The sequence below is a fragment of the Osmia bicornis genome, chromosome 11 (genome assembly GCF_907164935.1).
Source record: "Osmia bicornis bicornis chromosome 11, iOsmBic2.1, whole genome shotgun sequence".
NCBI lineage: Eukaryota > Metazoa > Arthropoda > Insecta > Hymenoptera > Megachilidae > Osmia > Osmia bicornis.
In genome coordinates, this window is record NC_060226.1 from 5,127,156 (window position 1) to 5,154,585 (window position 27,430).

General features: G+C 41.6%; 2 protein-coding genes across 9 annotated transcripts in view; one reads left to right on the forward strand and one right to left on the reverse strand.

The window, feature by feature from the left end:
* LOC114872442 (catenin delta-2) overlaps positions 1–26,735 on the forward strand; it is a 29,342-nt gene extending 2,607 nt beyond the window's left edge. The window contains exons 2-15 of one of the 8 annotated variants that reach the window (XR_003788767.2): positions 12,087–12,165; positions 12,757–12,822; positions 13,574–13,615; positions 13,701–13,830; positions 14,070–14,352; positions 14,474–14,599; positions 14,826–14,885; positions 15,196–15,818; positions 15,996–16,383; positions 18,115–18,428; positions 18,516–18,819; positions 18,913–19,051; positions 19,311–20,466; positions 22,476–22,558. Coding sequence is in view for 7 of the 8 variants with exons in the window: in XM_029179632.2 (XP_029035465.1) it covers positions 12,134–12,165; positions 12,757–12,822; positions 13,574–13,615; positions 13,701–13,830; positions 14,070–14,352; positions 14,474–14,599; positions 14,826–14,885; positions 15,196–15,818; positions 15,996–16,383; positions 18,115–18,428; positions 18,516–18,819; positions 18,913–19,051; positions 19,311–19,422; positions 22,476–22,733 (2,877 nt within the window). In the remaining variant the exon portion in view is untranslated. Of the gene's footprint in view, positions 1–12,086; positions 12,166–12,756; positions 12,871–13,573; positions 13,616–13,700; positions 13,831–14,069; positions 14,353–14,473; positions 14,600–14,825; positions 14,886–15,195; positions 15,819–15,995; positions 16,384–18,114; positions 18,429–18,515; positions 18,820–18,912; positions 19,052–19,310; positions 20,467–22,475 lie in introns of those variants that run through there. The other 7 variants (XM_029179632.2, XM_029179635.2, XM_029179637.2 and 4 more) reach the window with 7 other exon arrangements.
* The window catches only part of LOC114872453 (caveolin-3-like), a 191,649-nt gene continuing 183,000 nt past the window's right edge, over positions 18,782–27,430 (reverse strand). Inside the window, exon 4 of the transcript XR_006829931.1 lies at positions 18,782–18,853. The gene's annotated coding sequence lies outside the window, so the exon portion shown is untranslated. The remainder of the gene's footprint in view (positions 18,854–27,430) is intronic.

Below are 27,430 nucleotides of genomic sequence, written 5' to 3' on the forward strand. Positions count from 1 at the left end.
ATACGTAGGAAAATCGTATCGATCCGCTATTTGAATAACTGGCGCGAACGCTATGAATTATTAAACCAGCCAAGAAAGGCTCTCTTTCCAAAGAAAGGTAATCGAATACGTGAATTTTAGATGCAATTTAATAGCCGAAAGAGTAGCACAGCTAGGAGAACGTAGATAGGGAGGAAAGCATCGTATATTCAAGGATTAGTATACGGGGACCGAAACTACTTGTAGTAAGAAAACTTATAACGAGGGTTTATAAAACGAGCTTGTTCCCCACGTTGGAGGGTGTGCGCTCCCGGAACGCATCTTTGACTGCCTCTTGGCACTCTGTTTATTATTACTATCTAGATTAACGTGGCCGCATGTACGCACAGTGGAGTCATTAACAACCAGCCAGCTAAATCAATAAACTCAGATGTTCATAATTAGACAGCTTAAGTGGTGGATTGAAAAATTATATTTTCTTTTTTTTTTGTACAATAATTGCCGTTTCCCGAACCTGTTCCTAACGTGGACTGTTATTTGTAATTAGAAAACCGTGACCACCCTGTTGGTATCCGGTTAGATGAGGGTAAAGTTACACCGTTCTGGTATAACAGACAAAGATAACAGTCGACAGGTACACGCAATTACTCGAACGAAATTAATAAACGGCTTTCGCTGTTTTGTCGAAGGAAGGTAATTTGTTCCGAGCAAGCTAGTTTCTTGAAAGGGAGCGTGTGGTCTAGCCGAAGGTTTGCGCCGCTCTTGGATTCACTGGTCACGGTAGCAAAACAGGATAATCTTTCAACAACTATCCGCGACCAGATAGACCACAAACCTGGCTGCTTGGAACCGTCGGATAACCATGAAACACGGTATTCGATCGAGCTTGTATCTATTTCCCCAAATAACCAAGCAACAAGTTGTCCGGACGTCCATTAACGAAATTCTCTTCAGTAAAATGTATCTAGGATAGAAATGAAAAACCTTGCTGTATTAACGGACAGACAATAGGAAATGAATCGCACGACGGAGGCCAGTGTTTTATATTAAACGAAAGAGGAAAAGGAAGAAAGGACAAAGTTTCATTGAATCAGGTCTATTTAATTCCCGATCGAACGGTCCACGGCTGTGACAATGCTTTGGTCCCGACACTCGCGTGTCCCCTCTTTGACCGATGAATAGATTTGCCGTGGCAGATGTAACCATTGAACGTTTAGAGCGACCGAAACGGTGACCGAGCGTGGATTGTTCGACACGGAAATAACGTTGTCCGTGTCCTAGTCTCGATTCTATGGGCGAATAATCGAAGGCCAGTTATTAAATCGATCACTCGTCGAACTCTTGGCGACGAGATAACGTATCGGTTACGCTTTTCACTAACGAAGAATCGTTTGGTCGTTGATCAGCACCGCGGCGAGGAGTTTTATCGTCGCAATCTATATCCCGACCAGTGCTCCAGCACGTACGAACGGCTCGTCGAAGCTTCGAATTGCCTGAAATTTTCTTGTACAAACGTTCTTCACCTGTGCAACGATTCCGAGGGTTTTAAGTTCGATCGGAAGGGCCGCGAAATCGATACAGGAAGCGGGGGCTGGGTAAGGGAATCGTAGCGACAGGTAATCCTCCGGCAATTCATAACAAAAAGGACACGCCCGGCGAGAAGATAAAGTTGGCCGTACAGTAACGACGTTCGTTCGGTGCCTACAGTTTTACTCAGGTTTATCTCTTTTATCTCTCCCGGGAACGTTTCGTTCCCGTATTCGAAACGTTTAATATCACCGAGCGTCGTACACTCCTCTTCCTACACCTCCCTCGAGCGAATCGATCAGCTCTACGAACCTTATCTCGCTCGAGAATTACTCGAAACGAGAAAAAATATATTCGATCAGCTTTGCGGCTAACGTTATTGATAAACGACGGATAATTGGTAATACTCTTATCAATTCCTCGATTGATCAAATGGAAGGCTCGAATGACGTGGACACCTTTCTAGTATTTTCAGAAGTCTGACTCATGGACAATTATCTGATAAAGATTCGGTATTTCTTAACATCCACTTAAGGTATTTTTAATGGAACGTTAGAATCGTAGAAATTTCTCAAATATCTATCGTTTTACGTGTTTCCACCGAAAGTATGTTTCATACTGTTCCTTTTCTGAAGGAAAGTACGATCGACTCGTTATTACCTGATTAAATCTCGATCAAACGTGGCGCGGTAGACGCGTACTGCCAGTGTTTGCCCGCTTGTAATGAGCGAGTGTATAATTTACGAAAAGACCAGGACGGTAGAGGTACGTTGGCCTGGCCATTCAGCTGGAATAAAAACCGTCAGTGGTCCCGCGGGACAGGGAGAGTAGGAAACGAATTCCATAAATTCTTTAAGAGGCCCGTTCGAAAGAATGGGACACGATTACCCGGCATCTTCTGTTCGCTCTTGGACAACGAGCCTCGTTATTGTTTCAATTCTCTGCGTGTCAATTTTTCGCGTTCCTTTCATTCTGTCATGGAGTCAACAAATCTGAGAACCCTTAGACTACACGACCGAGACTGAGGGTAATTTCTATGATTCGCTGGCAGTATATAAATACATACGCAATTAGCATAAATCCTTTGATTTGACAAGAGTATCGCGTTTAGTGTTCAGAAGTTTGATCCTGATGCGTGCAGATGCTGAGGGAAGTCGCGTGTCACGGCACGGGCCATGATTTCGAATGCACGAAACGAAGAAGAAGAAGAAGAAGAGGAGGAGGAGGTGAAGGAGGAGGTTGGAAACTTAAATTAGCCGTCTCGAGGCAGCGTAACGCACCGGGCTAATTAGACGCTTCGGATTTACCACGACGACGGACTCCACGAGTGGTTGAACTACTTTTCGGAGAGGTCGAAAAAAAATGGCCGAGTTCCGTTCGGGTTTCTTGTTTTTCACGCGAGATCGTTTAACGCATCTTTTCGACCCTAGCTACGTTTAAATTGCTCTTGATGTTTCTCTTGAAAATGTTAACTAATAAAACTAGAGAAGAGACGAACAGTTTTCCGAGTTAAATAAGCACAGCGCCCGGTGTTTCTCGTTCAAACAAATTTCAATTTTCATTTGTTTTCTCCCGTATTATTGCGCCGCTTCTGCATCGATGTAGAATTCACCGCGTTCAAGGAGAGAAAAAAACGAGACTAGCCCGGCGAACCCAGTAATTTTCACATTTTAATCAAACCCGATAATTCGATCCGCATCGGGAAACGAAGATTCGTCGAGGCCAATTGAACACGTACGCGAACGCAAGGAAAAAGGATTAATAAACCGTGCACTGAAAGGGTTGAAAAAACATCGGTGGAGAAATCAGTGCACACCGCTCGTTCTCCTTCTTTTTTTCCGTCCAATTTCAAATGAACTTCCCTTAAAAAACACACGCACCGAGTTCCCCGACGGCTGTTACCGGTGAAATATTTATTGCCGCGGGTATCGTAAACTTTTCCTACCCCTTTCTTCCGTTTCCTCGCTCGCGGGTAATCCGGACGCGGAAATAACTACGCTCGAACCGGGGATAATGCAATAAAAAGCGGCGTTTCATAAATTATCGAACGGCTCTCTGGCCGAGAAATTAGCGATTCCCGTGGTTTGCTTTGGACACCGGATAAATTTTGTATTCATCGAAGCTTGTCGTTACCGTCCCCGGCAGATTCAACGGGAAGGGAAAGAGAGAAAAAAAAAATGGAGGAAAATCAAAGTTTCAAAGAAGTCGAAAGTTTGCCTGTCGACGACTGGAAAGTTCGTTCCCGGAGAAGGATAGAATTGTAAAGAAAAAATTATTGTGCGACAGATGAAACATGAATTTCCAGCGGATTTCAGTCTGAATTCAGGGAAGGATATTCGAGCGTTAATGGGCCGCGTAAGCCCGCGGATTTACAGCCGTGGAATTTTATTCAACTGGCAATCGTCGTGGAATGCAAACGTTGCATAATTACGCGATGCCAAGAAGCTGCGTCGCGGTGAAAGTATCGCGATAAGATGACTCGAAAAAGCGTTGATCATACGTGTTTCGCAAGCCGAAGGTTTGCCGTGTTGCGCAAGCTTTTTCGTTTTTGATTTCGACGTGAGAAGTTAAGAATTTGCTGAAACAGCAACGGAGAATTGGAACGTTCTTTCTTAACGCTTCGATGACCGCGTATAGGAAAAGAGATTACCGAGAATAATTATGTTTGCGAGCTTCTAGAATTAGAATGATCGGTATTATTAAATTAGGGCTAATTCTAACGCGTGTGTGATCAGGAAAAATTATGAGATAAAGGTTTAATTAGTGGTTGCAGAAGTTGAAACTAAAATGAAACGATCCCAGGATTGGCTGGAATTACAGGACTTAAGAAGCTTTCGTCGAACTTTAAACGTCGACGAAATGATCCAGATTAGGTTTTAATTAAGCCTCGCTTAGATCCGGGATCATGAGAATTCTAGAAATTCTCAAATGAGTTGTTATCGTTGCACTGAACTAAATTGTTGAAAAAAGATAAAAAATATAGGTAAATTAATTTCTCAAATTTGTCATTGACTACGGTAATAATTGATTGAGCCCTGAATTATTTGACGTTTTCGATCGAATTAGTTATTTCACGTCGAAGAATCTGAAAAACGAGGAAGTGGCGGCGGAAATGAGAGGAAAAAGTAAGCAGGGAAAATTACTTGCACCGTTCATTCAATTTATCCGGTTCACCGTGCAAAAGGGGTGGTTAGGGGAAAGAGCAATCCGAGTCTCGATCGCGATCAATCGGCACGAATCGAAGCAATTCGAACGACGTAAGACTATAAAATAGCGGCGAAAATCTACAGCTGCCAATAAATCTTAAATCGAGCTTGTCAGACCGAATAATAATATAAAAGAACCGAGTGATGCATCCCGAAATAATTCAATCGAATAATTCTATTTCTATTTACTAGCGTAATTTTAATGGTACCTATGCAGAGGTTCATTAATGGAACTATTTGAGGAATCTTTCATTTAGTCATATTTTAGAGAACTGTAATCTGACCAAGAACGGAAGATTAAAATATTCTTCAAATGGTCTCCAAGGAAGAATGTTGAATACTAAGAGCACTTTTCTTCTATCAAATATGCATAATTCCATTTAGAAAAAGGAAAAGAAACGCGGTTGTAACGTTGAATTTCTCTACGATTATTACTACATTTTCCCATTGAAAGAAAGAAAACTGTAATTTAACCCGGTGTTATCTATTGAAATTGTAGGCCAACGGCTGGGAAAATCAGCTTTTCCCTGTTTCCCATCCAGTTTTATTAGATCGCAAGACAGAAGTCCTGTGCATGACAAAGTACAAACTTATTTTCCTTCTTCTTTCGTAAGATCGTAGAGAATGGTGTTTTCTGTTATCGTAAGAATATATACACCAAGAGAGTCCATAAACTCGTTCTCATTTTCTAGAATATGGAAAATGAGAAAATTCGAAGGATATACTTTTATTCAACAGATGATACACGTCGGTGTATAATAAATAATTTTCAAAAGTTGTATACACAACTGAAATTATTTTCTGTTCATGCATTCCGGTGGTATCGAGGGATATATTTCTATTGTGTATACCTTTCTTTTCTCGCATGAATGAGTTTCGATACATATTATTGGATTCTGTAGTCGAAAAAGCATTGGCATTATTCCAATTTACAATCATTCCACGTTCACATTTCTCGATATATAGGATGTGCGGAAAAGACCCGTTCTCGCCTAAGGGTATCCTTAAAATTTCAAAAAAGGAAGCTACGGATTTCAATATGATAAAGCAATTTAAATCGTCGCCTCTTAAGAGAATCATTCACGCTGTCGTTGCTCTTTACGAATGAAAGAAATCGTCTAAAATGAAATCCTACCATTCATCATACTGAAATAGCAACATCGATAATACCCGCGTATAAAGGCTGGCCGAAAAACCGAAACGGAAGCGAACTGGTCGCGTGATGATCGCAGTCATGCGCGGTGTACGGGAGTAAACACAGAGAAACGCGTACTAACCTCTCGTACTATCGTACGCACGTATATGCATCTACCTTGCCCCACTACGCGCCGCGCAGCCATTCATTCAAACACGCGCCGCGTCGTCGTCGGCCTTACATGCTTTCGCACGGTCGAGTCACGTGGGGCTGACCGAGTCGGAGTGGGGATGAGAAAAAAAGTAGGCGGAGTGGGGGTAGAGGAAGGGACACAGCTTTTCAACGCGTCAGCCGGAAAGGAGAATGAGGTTGCGGCTCTGTTCTCATTCTCTCGTGATATATTCGTTACCCCTTTCTTCTTCTATCATTTTATTCTTCTCTTTCGCCCCTCTTTCTCCTCGATATAGATAGGATTCTCTGTCCACTGCACGCGTCTTTCTGCATTCTCTGTCCGCTTCCTTGATGCATCTCGTATATAGGGTGTCTGTAAAGGCTACTTCGTATACATGTATATAGTACCTTACTATTTCATTAACGATTAATAATTTTCTTTGTTATATCTATTTAATCATTTAAACATGATATTCTGTATATCTATGCTTCTCCAAAGCCACTCTCGTCATTTCCTGATGTTTCAAACGTTTCAGACTCGATGGATCGACGTTTGTCGATCGCGAAACGTTCGAGGGAGCGTGAGTGAAATTGTCGATCGTTAATTAAAATTCTTACACGTTATACGTGCGGTGTACCGGTCGTTCCGTCGAAAATTGCTCGAGTCTCCGGGGGCTGTTGCAAATTGTAATTAAAAAAGAAAAGAAAAAAGGAAAAAGAAAAAAGAGGGTAAAGCGTGGAGCTGGGATTATTTCTCAGCCACCACGGAAAAATTGTACGGATTTGTCCCGGGGCTATTGTTCTCTGGCAAACTTTCGTTGTCCCGTTGTCGCGTGTTCTCGAACCGTGTCTCCTCTCTGGCAAACGCGCTTTTCGTGCCTCGCGGAGAACTGGTAGCGTGACTTAATTTTTGTCTCCTCGTACGTCCGTTCTTCCTGTCCCCTTGTTCCTTCCTTCCCTCCCTCGACCTCTAACCAGCTCCTCTTTATTGGCTCGTCAAGCGAGCGACAGGTAGCACAGGTTGCTCGACCCTGCCCTCCCCTGGGATTGTTTACGGATACCGATACCAGGGAAAAACGATTTCCTTGGAAATTCGATTACGCTCGAAGCCTATTATATATCTGATCATTTATTTAACTCCTGATAGTCGAAGGAAATTTCATGTCACGTCAACGAGAAAGGGATCAATCACGTTCTACAGAATTCAATTCCGCTAGATGTACACTGGCCTTCGGAAAATGAAGAATTTTCATCGAATTCTCCTTCCATTATTCCACTGTTTGCCGCAAATATTAAGGCTGTCGAATTTAAAGAGGAAATTTAAGCAGGTAAAAATTGCGACAATTATAGAGGCGGTAAGTACTCGCGCTCATAGGAAAATCATTTTTCTCGCTCGTAAGCGGAGAAAGGATTAATCGGGGAAAGCCGTTCGATCCAATTAATGGAAATTTACCTAAATCCCCGGTTGGCATGGTCGTACGAGCCGGTGTAGTGAATGGTTGCCCTCGTATCGAGTTTTGCTGCGAAGGTCGCTTAGTCACGGCACCGATTCTCATTGTTCGACCTCGCGAATCGTTCCCGTTTCTGCTCGGACGATTCAGAAGCTCTTCTTTATCGGCGAACTTACTGTCCGACGATTGGTTCGCCGCGACGGGAAATTCTGTTCGCCGGATGCCAGACGTTCCTATCTGGTCCGGGGACCACGAAGAGAGCCGACACCGCGACAACCGGCGCGGCGGCCAGAGAGTATCGAGAAACGCGTCGAACCAAACAAGCTTCTGCTACTCGATCGATCCAGAAATAGTTTGTGGGACGTGGGATTGATTGATGGTATCGCCTAGTACCAACTCAATCTATCCCCTTCCATCGAACAGAGCTAGACGAGGGATCCTACTTACAGCATGCTTCCTTTCGATCGATCGCTTGCTCGATTCCATTTTTTTCCTTCCAACCCCTTTGTTCGTACGTTTCTTTGATTTCTCGAGTGATCGGGAAAACGTAACCGTTCAACCCCTTTTTCGGTCGACGAGCAGAAGCTGTATGCGTTTAAAGTGTTCTTATCGTTTCGAGCACCGCAAATCCAATCTAAAGGATACTAATAGTATCGGAGGTTCCAATAAATCTGTCCATTGGCAACTTTTTCTCCTACAGATTAAGACGCGTACTTTATTTTCCACGCGTGAAATATTTTCCTTATCGCACAGGGTTGATTTCTCGTGGATGAAATTCCGAGCGAACGAAACGTAGCGTGTCGCGTTTCGTGCAACTCGACCACTTTTATGTAGCCTGTGCAAAATCAATTGGTCGTCCAAGGCCACTACCATCGCCCATCAACGATGTTACAAGTGACCCTCGCTATAATCCTACTGTCGACTTCCGTTCTGTTTTCAACCACGTTCGATACGTAGCTGCTTCTTTCATTGATATATATGTAGATACACGTATTTCGTGTAACGCGAACTCTGGACGTATAGATCTGTATAAATACCTTTTATCTCGTAATCCGTGTGCAAACAAACGTTATCCGTGTTTGCGATACAGGTTTAGTCACGGGGGGTGGGACTGACAATAAGATAAACGTAGAGATACTGTCGGGACATTTAGAGGGGCAACCTTGACATTTAAAGAGGTAACGATCGAGATATTTAGGAGGGTTAGAAATTGCATTCAAAGCAATTACGAAACCTTTCAAAGAATAATTAAAATTATAGACTTTCTTTTCCTGAAGTAAGTACTCGACAAAACGTTCCTCCTCAAATAAGCAAGCCACTCCGAATCAAACGCGGTTTTGTGTACTCTACGGATAAATTCAGCTCCGTTATCGAGCTAAGCGTTGTTTAGTCTCGCCTCGAGTGTATCGATAAGTGTGTCACCCAACGACGATGCTTCGGTTCTTTTTATCGGACAACTCGAACCGTCGTCGTCCATGTTCATCTAATTCAGAATCGTTCGACGGATTTCGAACGTAAATTCAACCTCGAAATCACGTTGACTGGTGCAAGGATTAAATAAGAACATTACAGTAATTTACTGTAATTTACTGTAATTTACTGTAATAAGTACTATATTTCTCCGTAGCTAAAACGTACGACTTCCTGTAGAATATTAAGAAAAAAAAGGTAGTCAACGCCTAAAACCGCGACGAAACAGTCAGCGGATCCGTTAATTACCATCGCGATATCGTCGCTGTTTGCCGCACGACGAAAAACGAGCCAATTAAAACGAGATCCCGCGGTAAAGAGGATCACTCTCGTTAAACGCGTTACTCCCGTGACGAGTACTCGTTTGGTTATGCGGAATCGATGATTCGTTAGCCAAATTTCCAGCGGATATCTAGCATGATCCTTTTCGTCTATTTTATTCTGTCAAAGTACGAGTTGATTGTATTTGAAATCATCCAAGGAGCTGTCTCGTCGGACTAGCAATTTTACACTTCCAATTGCGAAAAGAGGATTTTCAAGCGTGTACGTGAACATTAATTTGGTTCACTGCGAGCTTCGCGTTACTACAGTGACCACGACCTTAATTAGTTCTCGCTTAATCTTACATGGGAACGCGCCAGTCTGCAGCCCCATTGAAACCTTTGCACCGGGTACCTTTTGCGTTCCAAGCGTTATCGAAGATCATCAAAGTATTCTACCAGTATATAAATTAATTTCGAAATGTAATAATTACCGTAAGATCGATGGTCGCGTCAATTTTCTTTTCCCATTTTCCTATTTTCCATGGTTTTTCAGCCTCAAAGCCAGGAATACTGACACAAACTATCAGCTCGCCTATTTCTCCTCGAAATTCCCGAGGAGAGAAATCAGCCCCGCGATTGTTGAGCGACGAAGCAGCGTCGCCGTCGGGGTATTCGTCCCGGTCTCGCTCCTAAAGGCTTCTAGGCCCGCTTATGAATTCGTCCTGACGTGAAAAAAAAAAAATTTAATACGCCAGACAGTGTTACGGGACAGGCCCTCCGGCGACGTTGTCCCATATTTTCCGACTTTTCCAATGGCGCGAGCGGCTGGGAAAACTTTACTCGTATACGAAGTCTAACAATTATGGTCATCGTTAGGGCTTCGCTATGCATCAAAGATATTTAATATCTTTCTTTTGCCTGGAGGAAGAAAAATTCCAGGTGGCATGCAGACGAGGTTAATCGTAGGTGAATTTATTATTATTTTTTTTTTTTCATCGTTTCTCGCAGCAGTGTTCGCGGAATGTCTTTTATGGAAGATTCCCTCCATTGCTCGCTGAAAATGACGCATTCAAAGCAAGCATGTTAAACGCGTGCCCTGGAACGCCTTACCTCTCCCTTCTGGCTTTTGTTCATACCTGTAAGAAGAGTCAAAGGTGCGGTTTTAATGAGGCAGGATCTAAATAAAACTCGGCCCGGATAATCTCAAACGTATTGTATTTGAGTCGCGATACGACTAATAGGGCAGGCCAAACAGGAATGATTTTCCTGGCTCGGAAAAGTCCTCTTGTTTCGTAGAACCAGGAATCCTTGTGTGCCACTTGGGGGTCCATCCTGTAAAATCGGCCAACATCCGGTTGGCCGTGCAATTAGGCGTTGGGCCGTTTAGGGGGATTTTCTAACATACCCTTGGATTGCAAATATTATCGTTAATAATAGGGCAACGTGTACAGTGATCCTTTTCGTAATAATATAAGAAATATAAGCATCGGATGGCGGACCATGGAGAGTGCCACAATTCTAACTTAATTCTGTACTTTATATTATTTTCATTTTCTAAATTTTACACTCACTTTTGAGACGTCCTGTATACACGATCCTCAAGGAAAAGGTGAATAACCCTTTACCCAATCAAATCAACCTTCACTACGGGCGATCTACTTTTACCTTGCTCGAGATGTACGTTTCAATTCATCTTCTTCGTTTATCTCGAACAAACGCGAGTCACAGCGGAAAGCTTCGAGCTCCAGATTCTTGACGGAATTATTAAGGGCGCGTGGTCGAATTCAGTGGAATAAAAAAAAAAGAAGAAAAAGAAAAAGAGAAATTGATGACTACGGCAAATAACGTGAGAATCCGTAGAGCACGTCTTCCTTCCTAAGAACGGATGGTAAAAGGGACAAGGGAATTTCTTTCGACCTGGATTATTCAGCTTGTTCGAAGAAAAGAAATCGATGTCACCGGTACAGGTGTTCCTAATCGATTTTAACGTAATTATTACTCGAAAAACTAGCGATCGAACGTGGTTGTTTCAACAGTATTCAAATGAAACATTCGACACTTTTAGAAAAGCTAGAGGATCTAGACCACCCTACCAAAATTTCTAATTATTTCAATGTCGAAGCTTATCTTTAGTTGTTAATTTATAATAGAAAGTAACTATCCTAAGCTTTATCTGTAGATTTTTTTTACCTTCGATACACGTTGTTCGCATCGAATGCTTCTCTATCTGGCACGACGATTATCTCGCTTGGAAAAAGGACAACCGGGGAGACAATAAGTGGAAACGAAGTTCGTTAGGTGGATAGAATTCAGCCTGTGGGAACTACGGCCGAACAAGGCGGGGATCCTTTCAGGAGGCTCGATCCCGACAAAATTCTGGTATCGTAGTTGCGTTAGGTGAATTCGTTAGCAAACTTCCCTCCGTCCTCCGTTCGCGTACGTGTTCGAGGATCGAAGGGAGGGGTAATCGAAACGGGCGATAAAAAGAGCGACGAGGCGACAAATCAATTAAACCCTTCTCATCCCTTTTTCTCTCTTACTTTTAATGCTGTGATTACACGCGATACGCTTTGCCACGGTTAACCACCTGGCCTATGCGAAAGTGATAAAATCAATTAACGACTTAGATTGAAAAAAGAACGGCCAACAGGCGGGAGGGATGATCAAAGAGGTCACACGGCTGTTCGCTCGCAATGAAATTAACGTTTAACGAGGGTTCAACCGCTGATATTTCAAGAATTTTACCCTGTTTCTCCGCACCTCTCTAAACGTTCCAATTCTGCACCCTTTGAATGCACCTCCGTGCCTCGCCGAGTGTCGCACGGTATCAGATATTTTAAAAAATTCTATTTCACTGACTAATATTTTTCCCGTATGATTTCAGGGGACGTCACCGACTGCTGAGCGGCAAGAGACGAAAAATCAGCTGGTATGTCAAATAATCAGCTGGTTGACTCCTGTCTGTAAGTGTCTTTCTCTCCTCGAACTCTCGACTGACCAATTAATAAGAATTCTCCTACTTTCTCTCTTTACTTTCTTGAAATTCCAAGTCTGCTTATTCTCTAATTGGCAACCACCCTCTTTACACACTGGCTACGTACCAGAGATATAAACTTCAACTTCTTCCTCTTTAATTCACTGACACACTGTATTTAATAATGGGATATTTACGTGGATCAAACGATGAAAAAGACAGTTACAACGTTTAATTTAGCGATGGGATCGATTGGTAACGAGCACCAGTAGAAATATCGATATTTAATACGACAGGAAAATATTTTATATTTTCAAACGACTCTCCTTCCACGTAATAGTACCATAATTTAACTCTTTTGTTCATATATTTTTTCAAATTATTTTGAACAAAGTGTAACCTTTCACTTTGATCAAAATGGACATACGAGTGCGAATAGTTTGAATGTAAAATGTATCCATGTGGAACAAGTGTGGGAACCCATCGCTAATTTAACTCGAGACATCGTTTAGGAAGAACGTTGAAACGTTGACCGACGAGTGAAATTCTAATTAATTGTCTGGGAAATTGTTAATGTCAGCCTGGTGAATCGTCGGATCGAGCAGAGACAAGAGCACAGCATAACGCGCACTGAGATCACGCAGAGGTGACTAACATGACTTAATCAAGCCAACAGAGGTTAGTCATTCTGAACGTGAGTGTACTATTTATCGCAATCGTTTTCATTGTTTAATCATTTATCCATCAATATTATCGGGAACCTTCGAGCGAGTTTCCAATCATTTTTCGATCGAACGGTATTAATTTTAATAAGCGAATTAATATTATAAGCAAATTGCCTACGATACTGAACTGTGTTTGTCTATGGAAAATTCTAATAGATTCCTTTATTCGATCGAAGAAGATGTTTGCTCCGTTTTCATCGATTTTCCTTCCTGAAACGTACACATGACAATCAGAATGAATAACTTCAGTCGTACTAACCAACGTGTGTGTCTAACGATCGTATTTAGCGTGCCTGAAAGTGATGAGTAGTTTAGCGTAATTAGAAACACTTATGAACGTTCTGTTTCGTTCTGTCAGACCTGTCTGCTTGACTTTTCTTTGCTTTATTTGCAATCGAAGTTGTCCGTTTCGGTTGGTGCGTGTATCTTTCTACTTGGCAACTTTTCCTTTAACCCATTGCGCTCGAAATTGGCAATTTAAAGTGTTGATTCTGAAAACTTTCATTCTGTAAAACATCGAAGCGCAAAGGGTTTCATTCTTCGTTCATCATTTTCACCGTCGTCTTAAAAGATTTTTTTTCTTCTGTTGGTTCGTTTCTGTGGTATTTAATTCAGCGATAATTATTTAATATCACCGGATGGAAAGTGATTTTTCCAATTGTATTTTTCCAGACGCGTTCTCCAGGAGAAGGGCCCCGACATGCCGCAATACACGTAAGCCATCGAACAAATGAAAAATCACCGATAGTTGGAAAGCTTTCCTCCCTTAATTGATCATTATTTCGTGGACGTTTTGCAGCGGACAGAGTGATGCAGATTACCACGGAAGTAACGGCCAGGCGGACACCCATTCGTTGCATTCGTCCCATTTGTCTGTCCAGGAGGATCCATTACTCATCCGGAGCCATAAGCAACAAACCACTCAACAAGTGAGAATCCCTTTTTCAATTTTCCACTCAACTATTTTCTTCTTATTTCATAGATTAAACTTTGAGATTGTTAACGCATACAAATGACTAGAGTTGAGAAAAATTGTGTAAGAATGACGATGAACCACCCTTCCTCGACTACCATCCCTTCGTCTCATTTTCTTACACATCTTTGTATTTATAGAGAATAAATTATTTTAAAAGTCTTTTAAAATTCATCTGTACGTCATGGTCGTCAGGTAACGAACGTGTCGAAGGTGGTCCGCGAGGTTTCCCACATGGAGCCGGATCCAGGGGCGGTGAGCTACATGTCGGTGCCGTTGATGTCTCAGGATTACCAGCATGCGGATCCACGGTATCCGACCGACTCCTATATTGTCGGTTTCGAGCATTACGAGCCATATCTTGGCTATCCGCCGCAGCCTGGTTACCCGGGTCCTCACGGTATCTACATGCCACGCTCGCATTCTCCTCACAGTCCTCACAGTCCTTCGGAGCACAGTCGTGCATCACCGCCGCATGGTAAGTTATTTTTATCCATCGCGTGTACATCTACATACCATGGACGTTTATTACGCGAAAGACGGTAAAAGAATAGCGATTCGGGATCAAGATAACGATGTCCTTTTTTTTGTGTTACAAGAATACCTGCGCAAGGCGGCACCATACGTGGAAGGCGGTTACAACGACATCGATCCAGGTCTGAATCCCGCGTTGCAAGATCATTATCGTATCACTCCTAGTCCCGGAGGTCCTGGAGATCAATATGGTACGTTCAATGTGTTTCGGGCACAAGGAAGATTCCTGGATTGGTACGATTTTTCGAACGAGTCACAGAGCTTCACCCTAGATCATCTCCGTAACGAGATACTCTAGCGTATCGTGTTGCAGCTGGTCGCGCGGCTGTTTGTCCGGTCTTCGCACGGGCCACAGCATAATTCACTTTAATTATCCCCAATGCCTGACGTTCGTTTGTTATTTTGTGTCCCCTCTAGATCAAATCAGCAACTCTTGGAATATGGATGACTCTGGCGAACCCTCTCAGCATCCTCATGGTAGGGTCACATCAATAATTTATTTAACGCCTTCCTCTCTCTCTCTCTCTCTCTTTACTCTTTCTCTTTCTCTTTCTCTCTCTGCCTCTATCATTATATTCTGTACGCTCTTCATCTTTCCTCTGTCGCTCTCGTTCTAAGCTTCATCTCGTCCGGCGTTTATCGTCGTTTAACTTCCATATTCCACTAAACGATAATGCGAGTGAATTATGCATATCGCGCCGAAACGCTAAGAAGACGTCTCGTCGAGCGTACCCGCGGTGAATTACAATGGCGACCGGTTTTATAACACTTTTGATGTATCTTCCAGACGAGAACAAAGTGGCCTACGGTTACGTGTCTCCGTCCCCCTACGGACCCGTCGGATACGGCCCTGTCGTCGGCGTGGGTCCAGTGCCAGTTCCTAGCGACATACCCGCCTACGACGAGGGCCATCCGGTTCCCTTGACCTCTGGAGTTCCACCAGGCATGTTCGAGGACGAGGTACACCTTCAACGGTTACAGTCCCGGCATCCAGTTGTACCCGGTATGGCCAGCCCTCTGGACGACGATCAAAAGTCTATGAGATGGAGGGATCCAAATCTATCGGAGGTGATAGGCTTCCTCAGCAATCCGAACAATATAATCAAGGCGAATGCAGCGGCGTATCTGCAGCATCTCTGCTACATGGACGATCCTAACAAACAGAAGACGCGAAGTCTAGGTGGTATACCGCCTTTGGTGCAACTGTTGGATCACGATAATCCGGATGTGTACAGGAACGCTTGTGGTGCGTTGAGGAATCTGTCGTACGGAAGGCAGAACGACGAGAACAAGAGGGCCATCAAGAACGCTGGCGGAGTGCCGGCATTGATCAATCTTTTACGCAGGACGTCTGATGCGGACGTGAAGGAGCTGGTCACTGGGGTGCTGTGGAACCTGTCCTCTTGCGAGGTGAGCGATGAACGTCTGTCACACGGTTACACGATCAGCATACGTAATGGAGGAAAATAGAAATTATAACAGTATTCGAGGCAACGCCTATCGAAGCCTATGACCTCTTCTATCTCTGACGTATCTCGTTGTCCCAAATATTATAGCGCAATCTTTCTCACACTTCAACTCTTGCAGGATCTCAAGAAATCCATCATCGACGACGGTGTAACGATGGTGGTGAACAACATAATTATACCGCACAGTGGCTGGGACCCGAGTTCTTCCAGCGGGGAGACCTGTTGGTCGACCGTGTTCAGAAACGCTTCCGGGGTATTAAGGAACGTGTCCAGTGCCGGGGAGTACGCGAGGAAGAAGCTGCGCGAATGCGAGGGTCTGGTCGACGCCTTGTTGTACGTGGTGCGATCTGCTATAGAGAAATCAAACATCGGCAACAAAATTGTGGAGAATTGCGTGTGCATTCTACGAAACTTGAGCTACCGTTGCCAGGAAGTGGAGGATCCGAATTATGACAAGCATCCGATTCAATCGACGGTGCAGAACAGGGTAGCGGCACCGGCCAAAGGTGAGGGCTTGCTTTTGGAAGTGTCTGATCATTGCATTCCAAGAATGAGAAGAGTGTCCCCTTTTTCCTCCCTTTTTTCTCTCTCTCTCTTTGTCATGGTAAACATGGGTTTCCTAGTCAGTGGGCATGTGACGACACGCATGCAGCCGAATTTTGTGTGCGCTGAGATGATAAGCGGTTCACGTTTCTCCGAGACGGTGATAAGATATGAAAGAAAGTTTGTAACTCCGTCGACTTCAATTAGAAACACTTCTCAATTCGAACCTTGAGTGGCTGTAATATTGAGACGTATACAGGGTGTTTCAAAATTAGTGGTACCATTAGTTGCCCCCCTTTTTGTAACATCTTGTATTTTCCTCGAACAGCATTGCGATGGTAAATTATGGCGGTCGTAACTGAGTTGCTACTTGTTCTACATAAAGTAGGTTGGACTGTTCTACGAACAGTAGGATCGATATTTAGTCAATAATGGTTGTACAGTGCCAAGGATAAAGTCGTGACTGAAAGGATAAAATGTAATTGACATTCGCTTGGCAACAGTATTGTATAGTATATGTATATATATATATCTATATGAAAGGTTTCATATATCTGTGATACGTGCAAAGTAGTAATTAGGACTAGTAGACGACCCTGTATACCTGTACCGAATCTATAAAACAAATACCACACCCGTGCACACTGACCATTCGTTGCGGTGCTTACGTTTGTCTGAACTTTAAGCTTATACGTTCAATGGATAAAATCGACAATGTACAAAACACTGACAAACACTGACACATTGATTTTTCTGTTCTTCTTGATGCCCATACTGTCGTTTCTTTCCTTGTACGATAAACATTTTTATTTTATAAAAGAAAAACGCGTTGAATTTAGAATAAAAGAAAAAAGATAAAAAAAAGCAAGTTGTATCCTTCCTAGTTTTAGCATGGATTAAAATGTGTTTCAATCTTTTTAGCGTACAGTTTATGTCAAGGTAAGACATTCTTGTAATATCATCGCTAATTTAGTTTACACCGTTTTCTATCCTTTTTTTTTTTCTTTAAACGAATACGAGTTATCGGTGCATGTCACGCTTCGATCGTCATTTTTTAAATCGTTTCATGGAAACTTTGAAACACGTCATCGTCCTCAGAATCATTGTTTCAATATTGATTCCGTAGACATCATCGTTTCACTTTAGGTCACGTTTAAGTAAAACAAAGTACATTCGTGATCCCATAGAGACCACACGTACAGAACACACGTACGTTTCTGCTGAAGCATCAAGATTAATTTCATTAGTGCATAATTGAATCTCTCATGCCTGGAAAGTGTACCCTTTTGCTTGCATCTTATGTATGCTATTAATTCTGCTCTGGATATTGTATGCTGCGTTTCAGGCATTGTTGTATGATTAGCTCTTAGCTAGAAGTAGTGTAATCAGATCATAATTCATAACAATGAAACAATTTTGTACGAATACTCCATCGTGAGATTGCTATTTCAATCTTTTACAGTCTATCCATGATGTGTATCAAGTTCAATTTAACTTTAAAATTCTAAATTTCATAATATGTCTTGAAGTTTGTCTAAAACTATGAGAGACTATCAAAGCAGATACACTTGGACTGCAAAAGATTGTTTTAAGGATATTTTCCTTGAATGTGCCAAGCGTGTGCAATGTTCACCAAGCCAAAGTTTAGTCTTCCACCTCGACTAACTTCAGTCTTTCTAATTACTGTTCCATAGGTGAGAACTTGGGCTGCTTTGGTGGTAGCAAAAAGAAAAAGGATGGTCAGCCAGTTCAGAAGGAGACCACCGCGTCGAGAACCACCAGTCCCAGAACAGAACCTGTCAGAGGCATGGAACTACTCTGGCAACCAGAAGTGGTCCAGTCCTATCTGAAACTTCTGAACACTTGCTCGAACCCAGAGACCCTTGAGGCAGCCGCTGGAGCCCTTCAGAATCTTGCTGCTTGTTACTGGCAGCCTAGCATCGAGATTCGTGCGGCTGTGCGCAAAGAAAAGGGACTTCCTATCCTGGTAGAGCTGCTGCGAATGGAGGTACTAGGATCTTGAAGTTCATTTCATTTCTAACACCTAGATAGCTTCGCATTTTATTTAATGTTTCCTTTTATAATTTAATCACAGGTGGATCGTGTGGTCTGCGCAGTGGTCACAGCGCTCAGAAATCTCGCGATAGATCAACGCAACAAAGAGCTAATAGGAAAGTACGCGATGCGCGACCTGATACAGAAGTTACCTTCAGGAAACAACCAGCACGACCAGGGTACTAGCGACGATACCATCGCCGCGGTCCTTGCCACTTTAAACGAAGTTATCAAGAAGAACGCCGAGTTCTCGAGATCCCTGTTGGACGCTGGTGGAGTGGATAGATTGATGAACATCACCAGGCAACGTCAGAAGTACACGCCTCGTGTTCTTAAATTCGCAGGCAAGGGCCATGTCTCATGGAATCTTCAAGTACTCTGAAAAAAAAAAAGAAAAATATCGGTTAATGCTTTATTGACCTTCGGTTAACTTCTAGGTCAAGTTTTGTTCACGATGTGGCAGCATCAAGAACTGAGGGACGTTTACAAAAAGCACGGATGGAAGGAGCAAGATTTCGTAACGAAAACGGTGGCAGCACGAAATTCAGGGCCTAATTCACCCAATAACGCGAATAGGTAAACTGTGCTCGACCAGCAACGATCAAAGATTTTTAGTTACAATTTGTATCGATGCTTTCATTTTGTCTGAACTCTTTATAGACATTCGTTTCAAGTCTTTTTATGTTTCCCCGGACTCTGCGTTTCTTTCTTTAAGTATATGCGTTGCTCGTTCATTTTTTACTGAGTTCAGTAACTTCAGTTAAGCAGAGTCCCGTCTTTTTAACATATTCATGAACGTCTCGACCCCCACGTTGAATCGTAGCTATGATTGCAGCACACTGAACCGACCTATGGCGAGCCAAGGGAGCACCAGATACGAGGATCGAACGATTCAAAGGGCGAACATGAATTCGAACAACGTTGGACGACCGACTATCTATCAGCCAGTAAGTAACAACAACTAACGGCGCTGTTGGTCGAGAACGCGTTCTTTCGTAGGTCCCGAATAGAGGGTAGGTACTACGTATGGGGTACCTTGTTCCTGATGATTCAGGTGAAAAGTGTACGTCTCTCGCGACGCTTCGATTTCCATCGTCGAGTACGTTTCATTCGCAGTTACCAGGATTTAGTTTCCAAGCGATCAACGAGAATCAGAAACGAATGAGACGTTCAGAAGAGAGAAATGTCTCGTTGATCGAAAGCAATGATCATTGTGGTAGCATCCATACACGAGGTTCCAGTCGAATCGAGTCTTCCTTTCGTCGTTTCTTAACTCTTTGCACTCGACATTTCTTTTTTACTATAGAGACGCGACAAGTGGATTCTTCAAAGGCTCTAAACGTAAATCTTTATCGTACATCTTTCTTTGACATTTGCCATCACTGCCGCTGACATAATGAAATGGTGCTTTAAATGAGTACGAGTCTAAAATTATATCTAAAATTAAATTTAACCGACTGCACCCTTTGAGGGTTGAAATAATAATTTTAAACATAGTCATTAATGTTTTTCTATGAACTAGATTTAATTATTCAATAGACTGGAAGCACCAATAGTTACAAGATCGAGTGCAAAGAGTTGATGTAACAAAAGAGAGCAAATCTGAGTGTTAGATTCAATGTATCAACAGACGAGAAAGATTATCCACGTAGAACAGATTAATTTAGTTGTTTGTTGCTCTCTCCTAGTTCATTTTTCTGTTAACACTTTTATATTTATATGTATACTGGTGAGACGCCTGAGAAAGTTTAGACGAGGTATATCGTACATGTGTCTGCATGGAAGTACGTAACAAATTTATACTACTATGATATTTATCTGTTTGCATCTGGATCGAAATGGTGACATTTCAAGGAAGCATCTGACGAGAATGAAATATTGAAAGGAAGTTGAGTGACAAGAGGTGAACACACCATGCATAGTTGTGATACAGTGAGGGAGAGAGTAGTTGCTTAACACGTTGACTGTCACAGTGAAAATGGATACTCGTAGTAAGTCACATTATAATAATAATTAATACGTTGACTATCAAAGTAGAAATATTAAATTTTTTAATTTAATGCTTCAAATTGCAATTTTCAATTAATATTATAATTTCGATAGTTTTTGAAACGTTCTTTCTGTTGCTTGAACAAGGTAGTCAACGTGTTAATGATGATCTAATATTTCCAATTTACTGCTCAAAACTTTCCTTTCTTCTTCTTCTTCTTCTTCTTCTTCGTTTAATCGTTCAATTAGACTTAAGTTTATGGTGCCAATCAGTGGTAACCCTCTCATGGTAGTCAACGTGTTAACGAACATTTAACATAGATGTATAAACTAAGTCAATTAACGAGTACCAATTATAACTACACGTGTTCCATCCTATGTGGAACATCATTATTCGCTAGAATACAGTATTAACCTGTAGTTCATTACGCGGTCACGCGTCAGTCCATGGAATTTATCAAGTATCTAGCATTTTTACATAATATCTATATTATAACAAGAATCAAATGTGGAAACGCGTTTCGTTATCGAAGAAAATCTACATCGTTTTGAGCATAATGTTTTGTTGAATTGGACGATGTAGATGTTCTTCATTAATCGACGTGTTTTATACGATTAAGATAGCCAGAAAACGGAACTTTGTCGATCAATCCTCTTTACTTTACTTAAATAAGACTTCTTTGTTTAGTTTGGCTTCAGATAGAAGGAAAATGTAATGGTAGATTCTTCAACCCGTTGACTGGCGCATACTCAGTATGACATTGCAATTCAATTTTCCCCTCTTACTTTCTTCTCTTTCAACCCTTCTGATACACAACTTTTCGCACCACCGATCATAAATGCCAGTCAACGCGTTGGATCGAAAAACGTGGAAGTTTGAAGATTGTTCACTTAGCGTTGAAGAGTGTGTCTTGCATCGTTGTATAACAGATTAGCTATTACCGGACCAAAAACTATACTCGACGTATTTTACGATTAGGGAGCGCATCTAGCCGAATAGGTGATTTGTATAAATCATCAGAAAACCGTATCAGAGATCCGTCTTTCAAAATTCAATCATTAAACACAACTCGTTCAACTGACACACAAACTGTACCTTTGGTCAACGGAAACGCACAAACTCGAAAGGCTGATGATCGCTGCCTAATTGGCGATAGCAGGTAGAGATACACAGTTTATTATAATTGTGCAGTTTCGTGGAACTTAGGCTGTTTCTTAGTTAAGGGTAAATATAGGGGAAGATGTATCACCCTCTATTTTTCCCTTTAATTAAGGGAAGTCTACGTTGCACCAAAACGTACACTTAGAAGATTTAATTTCGACTCGTTGATCCCAAGTGAACAGAGTCTATTCTATGGACAGTAAGAGTAATAGAATGTTGAATGGAACGTGTCAAATCCATAGAGATTCAATCGGTTCGAATTAGCAGGGTAAAGCACAAAAGTAGAATCGTCTTTTCACGTGTGGTAGATTCTTTCAATGGAAAAAAATGATTTGTTTGATCGTGACCACCGAAAGAGAGGAATTGTTACAATGTAAGCTTTCGTTTTTATACCTACATACACTTATACAATCATTAACGAAAGGAACCTTTGTCGTATAAAAAGAAAACAAAGAAAGCTAGACGCACCTCGAAGCATGGTTTATAGTGACACGTTGACTATTGCACGAACTTATTTATAATCTATTTATATCCAAATTAATCGAGCATAATAAAAGAGTATCTGACAGTATGCAATCGCACCAATTGTTTTTCACGTGTAAATTATTCTTTGATTTTTCTTTGGGTTAAATATTATACCCAGAAGCGTTGAAACGAAAGAGATAAGAGTTGAAAAAGTGTACCACACCGGCCGCACCAGGTTAACCATTCTCGATCCTTCGGTGGATCGTTGGAACCGGGCCCATTTCCTTGCGCCCTGCAGCACAGCAGCCCGCCCCTCCCCTCGACATCCACCCCCGGCAATCAGCCAGGGCTTTAATTAACCGTTGGCTTGTGTGTGTGTTGCAGCAACCGAAACCCGGTGAGCCGCTCTACGCGCAAGTTAACTTGGAGAAGAAAAAGAAGCGGCAGTATGAGCTGGGGGTGGGCCAGGGCCAGGGTCAGGGCCCGGTGGTTCCTGGAGTAGGAGTCGCGGCCGGTGCACCCACGGCTGGCCAGTGGGTGGCCGATGGAGTGGTGGGTGTCCCGGATGGTTCAGCTAGCACCGCGACGGTGAACGTGCCACCGAACTCGACGGCTGCCTCTGCCGGTGATTCATGGGTATAACAGGGTGTACAGTGTCCATTGGAAGCCCGGCAAGCTGGTGTCCTAACCTTGAGCCTAGATTCGCGTTGCCAGCGACAAATTGGGACTCTGATCCGCGGGAACTCGGTGCCAGAAAACATAGTTTCGCCGAGTTCAGCGTAGAAGACCGGATAGGGCATTCAGGATGAAGAGGCGGTTAATCCATGGGTACAACAAGATATGGTGTCCCTTGAGTCTAGTCTCGTGTCGCCAACAGCACTTGGATATTTGCTGTCTGCAAGATTGAGGTTCACGTTGATGATTCCTGAACGTAACAGGGTGGTCCAGCCGGATGGTGTCTCCTGAGGTCTAGACTTACGGTAGACATAGGAGGACTCGGTGTTCGAAAGGTGTTGAATTTTCAAGATAGAAGACTGGATAGGGCATTGGATGTTGAAGAGAGGAATGATAGTGATGATCGAACAGAGGGAAACGGAAGACTGAGGACAAGAAGGGTATAGAGGTGTATAGAGCTGAGAGGACTTCCTTGAACTTGGATCTATCCGGAGAAATCTAAAAGAAAAGCATTGCACTCCGCACCCCACGTTTCTTTCGGTGTAAAGTAGGTGGAAAGCGACTTGTCCAACCACATCCGCAGCAGTAGTCGCACTAATGGCTCTAAACCTTCATTGCACAATTCTAAATTAATATATGTATACATACTATATATATATGGATACATACATATATGTATGTATGATTTAAGGCGGCGCTATCGATGGCCGCAGAAGTACTACTAAGAATAAGTAGACGGTATTATTAATAATAATATAATTATTGATTATACAGGGTGTCTCTGATCTGGTGGAACAATTAGAAATCTATATGAAAGAGTAAGTAGAAAATATAGAGCGGTATTTTTTCGTATGAAGCTTCATTACTGAAAATTTCGATAAATTTTCAACTTTGATTTATTCAGAAACAAACCATTCTACGAGAAAATGTTATTCTACATTATCGATTTACTTTTTGACGTAAAATCATCCCCCTTTTGATTATGCCACCAGATTGAAAGCATCCCGTAGAAACACGGTGCTCGCATCGTGGCTATAAATACAGGAAGGTATAAGTGAATGAATATATAAATATATTATAGAGACACACATTATATACACACGCGTACGCGTATCGATTACTACATTATTGTATTATGTAAACTTCTGAGGCTGTGGGTGTGGCATATTACGAGGATGCCGAACATTAGCGAGCTGCAATTCGTTTCTTCCGGTTCTCAAATCGTTTGACGAATGAAAGAAAGACAGGAAAAGAGAGAGAGAAGGAAAAAGAAAGAGCGGTTGTATGTGTTCACGCGTTTGTATGTTTGATTTTTGAATGATTTCTTTCGTCTGCTTGCCCGTGAAACTGTCCACTCACGAAAGAAGCACGTATTGCGTCTATAAGTCTCTGTTCTCTTGTTCTCGAGCGAAAGAAAAACGTAAAGATTAACGATAAATGATGAACAGATGTATAATGGGAGGATCACATGGTGATTACTCGCAAATTATTACGATTCTTACGTATTCTTCTTCGTATATTGTAGAGTGATATATCGCGCGAGACCAAGTAAAACAAAAAAGAAAATATGTGAGAAGAATGAAAGAGACAGAGAATGTGATGTTTCAATGTTATTATCGAATGTTTGACAGAGATATGACATTATTGATAGCCGATATACATATTATATATATATAGATATATATACATATATATTATATATATACAAATAAATATATCCTTGTTCTATTTCTTAAAATAATATTATTACGACAGTTGAATCGAGTGTGCAAGTGATTTAGCCACGTGAAAGTATAACAGCAACACGTTATAGCGCGCGTATCTTCTTTTCATTCATTGAATGTTATATACGTACATACGGTGTGTCTCAAAAGATTCCTTGTATTAAAACGAATCAAAAAGTTCTTTACCGTTTTGCAATATACTGCTCCGTTCTCGAGATATACGCGATTAAAGAATCGAATCTTCGACTTCCGGGTTCCTCAACGGCACCCCGGAAGTGCAATCTTTAATCGCGTGTATCTCGAAAACGAGGCTGCAGATCGAAAAACGGTAAAGAACTTATCGGTTCATTTTGACACGTAGAATCTGTTTTCGTGTTGTTTCACTTTTTTTGAGGCATCTTGTGTACATCGGTCAAAAATTTCAGGCTTATCACAACTATTATATTTGTCGGATAAATTGGGATACCGAATACTTCTATTTATGAAAATTTCTTCAAACATAATTCTTAAATGTTAAAAGAGAATGGTTTAAAATTTTTGACCGGTAGTGTATATATCAACGTTCGGTGGTGTGCATGTCAGGATCAAGGTAAAATGGATCAATCTCGTCGATCGTCTCGTTCAACCGGTCCAAATGTTCATCAGAAGGATATCTCCTTCGATTTCTCTCATCTTCGTAGCTGTCCAGCCTAGTTTTGTACATATTCATCTCTCCTCTCGAGGCGACACGATTAGGTCGTCGTTCATCGTCGAACGAGCGACGAGATCGATATTAAACCGTCGTGAAATAATGAATTTATTGAATGAAGATGATCGTAAGGATCGTTGATATGCCACTCGAAACGTGTGTCGTCGTTACTCTGCCATGTGTATCAGTGCGATCGTTTCTATTGTAAGACGACGTAACGTTTGTTATTGATATTGTAACAGTGTACGTATGGGATGAAACAGCATAAACTTTCAAGCCGGTATAAACTGAATAGTTTTAAATAGTACGTACTGTTGAAATTTGCAAGTTTTTACGAATTAGAAATAATGTTATAACGATGTTTCAATCTTGTATCGAAGACATATCTTCACGTTCGAATTCATACACCAGTGATATCGATTTTTATCCCATGGTACTCTGATTACAATGTCGCGACGGATTTCAGCGGGAAAGCAAGCAACGTAACCGAGTCTCTCCGCGAATCGAGAGACATCCTTCGAGCTTATTGTTCGAGACTGTTACGCAGAATCCTCTTTAGAGAGAACTTTGGACCATTCCGCTCGATGTGACACGCACGGCTCAGCGAGTTAAATACACGCTCCTCTCGACTCGTGTTACGTATCGAACAATTATCGATGCGACATTTTCTTCGCATCATTTCTAAAATTTCGTAATTGAGATTCTCCTTGCGATCGAATTTACGATAGCACGGTGAAATATTGAAGGATTCATTGATTTTGGGAGCAAGGATTCGAAATATCGAGACACGAGTCGAGATTCTTAATCGTGCAAAAAGAAAAAAATAATGAGTATCCTCGTGTTCCTAGATCGTTGTAGGATCGACAGGAACGAATCGACGTTTTGATATCCGCTTTATATCGTTTCCATGTGACAACGTTTCTAATTTTCTACGAGGATTAAGGAGGACGAAAGAGAGGAATCGGTGGAGGGAGACGCGACGAAGGATTTTGTAGAAAGTAATTAATCCTGGAGGCTGACCAGCGACAATGAAATTTCTATTTCGTACAGATCGAAGGAGAAAACGTTCTGTCGCGCTGTGTCGAGGAAATATGAATTTTATCTTTGTTTCTTAAGAGAAAGGAATACCTTAACATCGACACATTGACTCGATTTTTAATATTCATAAATATTAATCTTTTAGAAGAGGTATCTTCTGTTGGCTTTGTCGCAAAGAGGGAAAACGTTCCCTTATTGTTCTTTGACGGTATATCAAACTCGAACAGCTATGCAAAAAAGAACGACGAACAATCGTCTCGATGTTCCAACGTTCTCTCAATCGTTAATTAATCGAGTCACGCTCTGATCGATTAATCCTTCGGGTAAATCTGATTTCCTCGGCACAGTCGTGCAACGGCCTCGTTGTATCCTGAAAAGTATGCCTCGTGAACGATTACAAAGGGTAACTTCATCCCCCTTTTCGATTCACCTGTTACTATATACAGGGTGTCTGTCTATTATACATATAGCGACAAGGTGTTGATTCTATATTAAAAATATATAATGAAATTTTTGTTACATGCTATCTTTTATTTTAGAGGAAGCTGAATTTGTAACTTTGTTAGGTATGGGTACATTTAGCACCTCATTTAATTATTATCTTGACTCTTTTAACGCGTTGAATTCCCTGGGGGTTCATCAATAGCAAACAGGAAAAATTTGAGTAATAAAAAAAATGTTATTCTGTATTATTTCATTTATTTTTCTTAGAAAGACACCCTGTATAGGAGTATAAACAATCACTTTTATACAAATTGATCGTAGGTTGAGCTTTTGTCGCCGTTTCACGAGGCTCGTTCGATCAAGCGAAGCGTATTTCAAGCGTCTTGTTTGTTCTTTCTTCAGGGACCTTTGCAATTTTATTCCTTTTTTTCTTTTATTTGAAAGCAATCAGGAGACAATCGTTGGCAGCTATTTCGATGCAATACAATTGCGTTACGATTTGTATGTACCTTCATTAACGAGCTTATTGTTCTTTTTATCCTTTTTTATCGACTTATTATGTATTATTGTATATTATTTCTTTCTCCAGACGAAGATTGGTAATTATGTAATTAAAATTCTACGTGTTTTAAGTCGGGCTATTCGAATTTATCGTCGATCTCCATTTTATTTTTTACTTTTCGAATAATTATTGTAAGGCATCGCCTGAATCGAACGTAATTAAAAAGGATTTCATAGAGGATCGATTAATTCTTTCGTGTTTTAATTAT